Source organism: Sphaerodactylus townsendi, linkage group LG16 (genome assembly GCF_021028975.2).
Source record: "Sphaerodactylus townsendi isolate TG3544 linkage group LG16, MPM_Stown_v2.3, whole genome shotgun sequence".
NCBI lineage: Eukaryota > Metazoa > Chordata > Lepidosauria > Squamata > Sphaerodactylidae > Sphaerodactylus > Sphaerodactylus townsendi.
In genome coordinates, this window is record NC_059440.1 from 24,360,635 (window position 1) to 24,370,401 (window position 9,767).

At 48.4% G+C, this 9,767-nt stretch overlaps 1 protein-coding gene across 1 annotated transcript in view; it reads left to right on the forward strand.

Annotated features, from left to right (window-relative positions):
• The window catches only part of WNT4 (Wnt family member 4), a 35,161-nt gene extending 25,751 nt beyond the window's left edge, over nt 1–9,410 (forward strand). Inside the window, exons 3-5 of the mRNA XM_048519357.1 lie at nt 4,607–4,738; nt 6,107–6,249; nt 7,489–9,410. Coding sequence (XP_048375314.1) covers nt 4,607–4,738; nt 6,107–6,249; nt 7,489–7,956 — 743 coding nt within the window. The 3' untranslated portion in view covers nt 7,957–9,410. The remainder of the gene's footprint in view (nt 1–4,606; nt 4,739–6,106; nt 6,250–7,488) is intronic.
• The last annotated feature ends 357 nt before the right edge of the window (nt 9,411–9,767 follow it).

Here is a 9,767-nt window from a genome sequence, read left to right on the forward strand (position 1 = left end):
GGTTCAGAGCAGGCGCCACCCAATCTTGGAGAACAGGGTTTGCCCTTCTACTCACCACTTCCTTTGAAGCTGTGGAGGCCATCTGGCTAACTAGATTTAGCCTGCAAGCACTCCAACACACACCAGCTAAGTGACCTTGGGCCAGGCCACAGTTCTTCAGGAGCTTCCCTCAGCCCCACCCAGCACTTTGGCTATGGGCAGTTTGTTGTTGGGGCGGGTGCTGGGAAAGCTCTGTCAGCCCCTTTGAGTCTCTTTACAGGAGAGAAAGGTGGCCAATAAATCCAAACTCTTCTTCTTCTCTGGTTGCTGTGGGAAAGAGGCAAAGGGCTTCTTCGCCTGGCCTCTGCCAGTATCCTCAGAGACAGAAGGGTCTGTTACTCTCTAACCACCCTTGGCAGGAACTTGGTGTCGCAAGACTTAATTGATAACCACTAAACCAATATTCCTCTTTTGGTTCTCTCCCCGTATGCTCGCTCGCTCGCTGTCTCTCTCCGTGGGCCAACTTAAATGGGGAGGGCACACAGGCTGCCACCTCTATCCACACCTCCTCTGTTGGGGAGGGAAAGCGGAGCAATCCGCTTTGTCCTTGGCAGGATTGCAAGAAGGAAAACCTCACGGCGGCGGCAGGTATTCAGAGCTTCCCCCTGAATCACCGCTCTTCTGCTGACTCAGCTAGAGCAGCCTGGCTTGGGAACAGAGCTGTTGAGCTGAAAGGGTGTGGAACAGAGATATATTTGGAACTCTGCACAGAGGAGTTTTGAAGAAGCTTTATGGATGGCAGTGGTGGGGGGGGGAGGTTTAGGAGGCTGCTAGGAGCTAGGTTTTGGAATGGGTTCGAATTCCGACTCGGTTGGACAGAGGTGGAAGCGAAATGCATGGAAATGGGAGGCGGCTACATCCTGCGTTCCATGGTAGCAGGCTTAAGTGCCTGATCCCTTCTGAGTTTCCACACTCATTCTTCCCTTCTTGCACTTTGCAGTCTGTGATTTGGGTCCGCATCCATTGCACAAGTGTAAGGACAGTCCGACAAGATCAGACTGAGCTCTGTTTCTTTTTGTCCAAACGCAGTCATCCAGATTCAGCAGATTTATGGAAAGTGACTCTGTCAATGGCTATTAACTGATAGGATTACATGGAACCTCCATGTTCGGTGGCAATCTACCTTAGAATACTGGAGAGAAATCACAAAGAAGGGCAGCTTCTTTCTGGCATCACCAGCAGATTTTCCACAATCTGCCAGGGGGAAAAGGATGCTACCCTCTCCTTGCTATCTCTTGGTGAACACTCAAAAGAAATGCGTGGGTCATGGAGATGCCATGGGTGAAGTCACCTGCATGGGCGAATTGACAGACACGCCTCCATGTCTTCAGGCAAATGCAGAGGGAGGGAAGAAGGGCGGGTTCTTAATTAAAGGCTGCACTTCCTCAAGGTGGGAGACTGAAAACTGGTTAAGAAACAAGTCAGGAAGGAAGAAGAGGAGAAGAAAGTCCACAGGCGGGATAGAAGCAGCCAACTGCATTTTGTACCGCCTTTCCCTCTGCGTTTTTCATTCTGCAATACTCTGATTGCAGTGCTTTTTTTCCTGTTCTCCAGTTTGCTCTTTCTTGTGTCCACTGAAAAAGGCAATGACATTCGTCATGGCAAGAGTCATCCACAACAGCGTGGTGGTAGAAAGCACTGTCCAGTCACAAGTCGACTTGGCGACCCTGTCGAGTTTTCAAGGCAAGAGACGTTCAGAGGGGGTTGCCGTTGCCTGCCTCTGTGTAGCGACCCTGAACTTCCTCCGTGGTCTCCCCTCCAAATACTAACCAGGGCCAACCCTGCTTAACTTCCTGAGATCTGATAAGACTGGGTTAGCCTGGGCCATCCAGTCAGCGCTTCTATAACAGGTAGTTAGTAGCAAATGTGTTTGATGGGCTAACACAGGTGTCAAACTCGTGGCCCTCCAGATGCTATGGACTACAGTTCCCATCATCCCCTGCCAGCATGATGCTGGCAGGGGATGGTGGGAACTGTAGTCCATAACATCTGGAGGGCCGCGAGTTTGACACCTAGCAAATATTAGGAACAGTGAGTGGTTTGCCAACTGTATGCAGAACTACACACATTCATTTTACGTGGGCAATCCATCAACAGACGGGAGAGGTTCACACTCGTTTTGATTGGATCGTTTACTTTTTTGACTGAATGGTTTATCTGAGGGGGCGGGGGAGTGTGTTTTTGCATAATAATACACAGCAATAAGCCCTCTCCCCTACCCATGACCTGAGTGGTTCAGACTAGCCTGATCACATTAGATATCTGAAGTTAAGCAGGGTCAGCCCCTGTTAGTAATCGGTTGGAAGATCACCAAGGAGAAGGCGGCAATGGCAATTCACCTCTGTTAGAAGAAGAAAAAGAAGAAGAGAAGAAGAGTTTGGATTTATATTCCCCCTTTCTCTCCTGCAGGAGACTCAAAGGGGCTTAAAATCTCCTTGCCCTTCCCCCCTCACAACAAACACCCTGTGAGGTAGGTGGGGCTGAGAGAGCTCCGAGAAGCTGTGACTAGCCCAAGGTCACCCAGCTGGTGTGTGTGGGAGTGTACAGGCTAATTTGAATTCCTCAGAACTGAGGCTCCCCCACAGCCCAGCGTGGCAGAGCTGAGAATCAAAACCCCGGTTCCTCTGGTATGTTAGATACACTAGCTTTGATACTCATCAGCTTTTCTCTAATCTGTGGCGAGTCCTACAAACTCCTTCCCTTTCTATTCTGCACAACAGTATAACTTGCAGAGGCAGGGTGATGGGCCAGTCAGAGTTCTGAGAGAACTGTGACTGGCCCTAGGTCACCCAGCAGGCTTCATGTGGAGGAGTGGAACTCAGTTCACCAGATTAGGGTCCGCCGCTCTTAACCACTACACAACGCTGGCTCTTGCCTTGGAAACCCAATGTGATTGCCACAAATTTGGCTGAGACTTGACAGCTCTTTACACACTCTTTAGTTTGTGCTCATGTTTTGATAAACCAGGATACCACTTCAGGCATCCGAGAAATTGGGTGCTGACTCCTGAAAACACAGGCTACGAGATTTATTTATTTTTTAGCTTGCAAGGTATGACAAGACTTTTTAATGTTGTTTTAACAACAGTTAGAATTGCTTCAGAGACAGGTAAAGGCAGATGTCTTAAGGTTTTGGTTGCATGGGGATCTTTAACGGCAAGTCTGCCGTAACAGCGAGAGAAGAAAGATATATGGAGCACTTCTGTAAAATCAAGAACTTTGATTTGCTGGTATACTAATTTTCAAAAACATCACACGTAGCAGAATGTAGAGAATTCAGCTTTCGCATGGGATTTGCATAAGGAGCTGCTTTGTACTCACCTGGATTTTTGGGTCTGTCTAGAACTGGTATTGCAGCATTTCTGAGAAACTGAGTGATGAGTCTTAATGTCCCTGATTTTCTGTGAACTCCCTAGATTACCTGAAAGAAGGCTGTCTGCAATATAATATAATTCCTACCAGCCTAACTTGGTGGCTTTAAGGATTTCAGGAAGATAAAGGATCTGAAATGCTGCGTATGCTGAAAAGTAGCAAGAGCTACTGAGTTGCAGGCCAAATACAGCCTCCTTCACCTTTCTTTGGGTATCCTGGATATGAAGGTTCAGATTCGAAGAAAGTTGTAGCGCTATTTCTAGACAGAGAAAAATCGATAACGTCGCAAACTATTGCCATGGCTGCTAAGACGAAGATAAAGTCAAGATCTCTCGACGCTAGCCCTACTGAGGAATAGTTTTATTATAATAAATAATTTGTATGGAAGATAAAAAGTTAGCCTACTATCGCTGTGCATTTTATACTGTCGTTGGCAATGTAACTATCTTTGTTTCAGTTTGCTGTGGTTTTACGAGTCACCATTTGTCGCCTGCCACGTCTTTGAGTCAATACAATCAAAGAATTTGATTTCACGTGAAGGTTTGTGAGTGCTTTCCAGGATCAAAGCTGAGGTCTTTTCTAGTTAAAGATATTAGCCATCAAACCTATGATGTTGGATGTGCAGACCTCTGGACCCCCCTCTCTGTTCCAACACCACGGGATACATTTTACAACTTCATGGGGAACCTCTTTGAATAGGGCGAGATGTTTTGGAAGACCGTAACCAGGAACGTTCAGTATCTGCCCATGTATGATGGTGTTTCATAGACTCTGCCTGAAGTATGTACAGCACCAGATTCTTCCGAAAGCCACTCAACATACCACTAGCTTCTGTGGTTGTTACCATTGCAAGACAGCCTGTCCAGTTAATCTCTAACATACCGGCCACAGCCTGCAACATCTTCTGTGCCATAGCGTGATTTGGTTGTCAAACAAGTACAAACTGCAGATCAGGCACATGTGAAAGCTGTGCACTAGCACATGGATACTGTAGCACAATGTGACCTTCTGTGAAAACGGCCTACCAGGTAGACTTTATCCAGGTGAAGCTTTTCTTTTGGTGCAGGCAACTATGTCGCTTGGCCTTGATGCACCTCCGTATAGATTCCTCCCTGACCCCAAAAGTGCTGCTCGGTTTCGCTGACGCAAATGCCCACATGTGCTCAGCTCATGTCTTTATCTGTTTCCTCTGTTAGGGACGCGCGAGGCTGCCTTTGTGTATGCCATCTCCTCTGCCGGCGTCGCCTTCGCCGTGACAAGGGCGTGCAGCAGTGGGGAACTCGACAAATGTGGGTGCGATCGCACAGTGCACGGGGTCAGCCCTCAGGGTGAGTACATGTCTAAGGGTGGGGAAGGGCAATGTTGCGAGGACCAGACGCTGCTAGGTTTGGCCTGGCGCTTCTACCCCAAAAGGGTGTAAAGCAGCTGTAGACAGAGCAGGGGTGGTTGATGGGAGTCTTGGAAGTACAGCCTGCTTTACTGAGAAGGGATCTGATAGGGTGAGGGCAAAGGAACAGGCTCCTACAAATTCTGGTTGGACTATACCACATCAAACAATAGAACGGGAAAACTGAATGTTCAGTTGTTGTGTCATTTTTTTCTTTCCCAAAATTCACATATAGTTTTGAATATGAACAGTCAGCCTGAATCCGAAATGGTATAGCCTCGCAAGAAAGCGAGGGTGAGACGGATTGTTCCTGGAAAAGTGTTACAATTCTCAGGGCTTCGTAGAAGGGTAGCCGGTCAGAGGAACTTTGCTCTCTTCTAATTCTATAAGTCATTCCACTTAACTGTGAGCTGACCAAGAGACTCATTACATCAGACCAAAGGTCCCTTCGGCCTAGAATCCAGTTTTCAACCCAGGCCCGCCATGAGTTGAGAGTCGTTTGCAGCTACGTGGGTCCAAAATCCAAAAACGCACCATAGTCAACAAGATAGATTCAGGTGGGTAGCTGTACTGTTCTAAAGAAAAGTTGGGAGTCCCAGTGGCACCTTTCAGACCATCAAAGTTTTATTCTTGGTATAAGTTTCCATGTGCCTACACACTGTTTATCTGAAGAAACGGGCATGCACATAAAAGGGAATTTGGACTCTCAAAAGCCAATACCCTGAAAATCTTGTTGGGTCTCTCAGGTGCTTACTGGACTCAAATCCAGCTCTTCTACTTCAAGACAACACCGCTATCCTCCTGAAACTAAACAAGTTACTTTAAATCTATCATGCGGCAGGGAGTTCAGCAAGCTGTTTACTCTTTCGAGGCAAAGAAGTGAATGGGAGGGGCAGCCGTATACCAGTTAGGACCTAGGGGGGGTCACAACACTGTTCTGTTTTTCTGCAGCTGTTAATGCCTCACCTGCATTTGGGGGTAAGGGAAGCACAACTGGAAGCCCTGGCTGGAGATACCACTTGGAAGCAGTCATTTTCTAGGGCAGTGGTGGCGGTTTTGCGACTCCAGATGTTGACTACACTCGAGTCAGCTCTTCTGCCAGCATGGCCAATTGGGCCATGCTGGCAGGCCATGTTCAGCCCGCCATCTGGAGTGCCAAAGGTTCGCCACCATGGTTCTAGGGTCTGCTAGAAAAAGAGAACGGAGAGGTGTGCTTAGTCCTTCATTCAGGCATGGAACAAGCATTGCACTGTTTCGGAGTGAAAATTTCCATCTGAAGATGCTGCTCTCTTATTGCTCCTTGCTCCAGGCTTCCAGTGGTCCGGCTGTTCCGACAACATCGCCTACGGAGTGGCCTTCTCGCAGTCTTTCATCGACGTGCGGGAAAGAAATAAAGGCGCATCCTCGAGCCGGGCGCTCATGAACCTTCATAACAATGAGGCTGGGAGGAAGGTAACGGGGGTCGTATGCGGTCTGTGCACAATCTCTGTGTGTATGTACAGTGCCATCGAGCGCAGCTGACCCCATAGAGTTTTCAAGGCAAGGGGCAGACAGAGGTTTTGGCACTCCGTGTGCACAGCAGTGATAGTGGGGAATGCCATCAAGTCAAAGCCAACATTTGTCAACTCCAAGATTGATAGTCAGAGGTGGTCGGGGACCCTTCCCTAACCTGTAACATGGGATGATACAACCCATCTTACTGGACTGTTGTGAGCATTACAGTGAAATGGGAGGATGTAAGAACACTTGAGCATTCAGCAGTATTCTACTGAAGAAGTATTCATGAAAACACTACATTATCCCGAACGGCATTATAGAATGTCTTTCCTGTGAATACTTCGTGTTCCAGAGAAGTACAACACCACTCAAGTCCTTAGCAGCAGTGGTGTAGTGGTTAAGAGCAGGTGTACGCTAATCTGGAGGAACCGGGTTTGATTCCCGCTCTGCATTCTGAGCTGTGGAGGCTTATCTCGGGAATTCAGATTAGCCTGTACACTCCAACACACGCCAGCTGGGTGAACTTGGGTGGGTCACAGTTCTTAGGAGCTCTCTCAGCCCCACCTACCTCACAGGGTGTTTGTTGTGAGGGGGGAAGGAGTTTGTAAGCCCCTTTGAGTCTCCTATAGGAGAGAAAGGAGGGGATATAAATCCAACTCTTCTTCTTAATAGGGAAGCAAGGACTGTCATTCAGTGAATAGAATGCTTTTCCTCTGAATACTTTGTGTTCCAGAGAGGGAGTACAGCATTACTCAAGTCCCTAGTAGGGCAGCAAGGACTATCATTAAGAGAATTGTTTGATTCTTATGTTTTATATACATTCGTATGGTTGAATGTGTTGTATGTTCACACTTAGATAATTGGGCACTCTTATTTTTTCCTCCGCTTAGTAAACGGTTTAGCTTAATCACAGAATTTTTGTAGGTGTGTCTATGGTTGTGGCAGTAGGACTGGCGGCGTTTTCGTATTTGCAGCCCTGCTGGATTGGTCTAGTCCAGTTGAAATAGAACAACTTGCCCACCATCAACCCTTCAATGTCATGGCGGAGTGAGGATGCAAGCCACAGTTTCCCTGCTTATCATCCAACACTGTAACCACTACAGAATACTATCTGCTGGGTCACTGTGTTCCTCTTTGAGAAGGATTTCATCCATGACACTTTCTCGCTCACGGTTCTACACCTTTCTTTTCCAGGCCATCCTCAACAACATGCGGGTGGAGTGCAAATGCCACGGGGTTTCGGGATCGTGCGAGGTGAAGACCTGCTGGAAAGCCATGCCTCCCTTCCGCAAAGTGGGCAATGTGCTGAAGGAGAAATTTGACGGGGCCACCGAGGTCGAGCAGAGGAAAATCGGCTCCACCAAAGTGCTGGTGCCCAAAAATTCCCAGTTCAAACCCCACACAGACGAGGATCTGGTCTACCTGGACTCCAGTCCGGACTTCTGTGACCATGACTTAAAGAACGGTGTCCTGGGCACCAGCGGGAGGCACTGTAACAAGACCTCCAAGGCCATAGACGGCTGTGAGCTCATGTGCTGTGGCCGGGGCTTCCACACGGACGAGGTAGAGGTGGTGGAAAGGTGTAGCTGCAAATTCCACTGGTGCTGCTTTGTGAAGTGTAAACAGTGCCACCGCGTGGGGGAAATGCACACCTGTCGATGACGTGGGGAGACAGGAGCCGCCTTCGGGCCCGGAGCCGAAGGAGGCGCGTCCAGAGACCAAGCGCAGAGAGAAGACTTTGGCTGACGCCCGCGGGGAGACACTGCGAGATGAAATCGGGGGAGGGCACTTTTTTCTATCAACAAAAGGAAAATATTTAAAGTTCCAATAGCGATGACATATTTTGGTTCATTTGTTTTCACCTCGGTCTACTTTATTTATCGCCAAGAGCAGAGCCCTTCCTTCCAGGCAGGGGGGATTTCTCTTTGACGTCGCAGCTGGTATTGGCTAGGAAGGCTTGGCGTGCAGACCCCTGAGGCGCCATTAGCCGATCTAAAAAGGATAGGGAATGGCATGCGGGGCAGAAAATGAGGGGTCCGTCGGCAGCCATTCAAAATGCTCAAGCTGGCCCTGGGATGGGGCATTTTTATAATGGTCTTGAACTTTTTCGGTATCAGAGACTTGTTTCGGTCCATGCACTGTGGCTTTCTGCTTGCTGAGAGGGATGTGCTCGGGGAGGCTTTACTGTGTGGATGGAAGTACTTAAAATGGGGAATTCCTCTCCCAGCTCTCTCGCTTTGCCTGCAAACATAGGGCGCTTTTCCTCTCACGAGGAAAACCGGGTCTCTGGCACTGCAGCCACCGTTCTAACGAATCCTAATTTGAGCTTCTGCATAGTTTTCGTTCCTTACGAGGGTGGGCTCGTAGAGGAGAATTTTCTGCTGGATCAGGCCATATGGGATGGAGCTCTTTCCTGCGCAAAGTCTGCTGTATACTAGCTTGCTTCCATTTCAGAGGGTGGGAGAATTCAAGACTCATTCCAGTGACAAAAACTATAACCAGCAGAGGCCTTAAGACCATATCATGGCCTCGTTATCCAGAAACTATTTTTGTGGGTTGATCCAAGCACAGAACTCTATTGGGCTTAAAACTCAGAACTGATTTCCAGGGCTAGAGCTGGGGCTGGACATGGGGCCATGTGAATGGTTGCAAAGGGGAGACCAGGGGAAGGAAAGGCACTCTGCACTTGCTCAGAGACACAGCACAATCCTAATTGCTTTTACACACACAGCCATCAAAAGTATCTGCCGTTCCAGTATGCTGCCTTCGCCAGAAGCTCTCGTTTTGGAAATCATGTAATGCTGCCAACAAGGACCAGCTACGGAATGTGTAAAATAAAGAAGAGTATTTCTGAACTAGTGCAGAGTGTCTTCTCCTCGTGAGATGCCCCAACGACTCTGAACCCCAACGCCTCCTTTAGGAAAACTGTTCACTGTTTACATCCTGTTGCCAAGTTAAAGCTGGGAATTCTGACAGTTTTGGAAGCTGTTTGTCATACCTGTGTGTACTCATGTGCACAAACCTGTTCTGCTTGACAGTTTTTGCTGTGGGAACTTCCTAAAAAAACACATTTAACAGCTTGTAACTGTTCTCCTTAAAACTCTCTTTGCAGTCTAGCTTCTGCATTGCTGTAAGGTGCTGGGAAAAGGCAACAGAGATATACAAATGCTGGCTGGGAGCTGGGACAGGAAATCTGAGGCTCCCCAGCCCTGATATTCTCCATCCATTTAGGTGAGATGGATAGCTCACTAGCACCCCCTGCCTTCTCAGTGCCGAACAGCAGCAAGTGGAAGAGTGTAGGGAGCTCCGCACACAGCTTGTACCGTGAAGGTTATGCTAGCCCAGGGGTAGGGAACCTGCGGCTCTCCAGATGTTCAGGAACTACAATTCCCATCAGCCCCTACCAGCATGGCCAATTGGCCATGCTGACAGAGGCTGATGGGAATTGTAGTTCCTGAACATCTGGAGGCCGC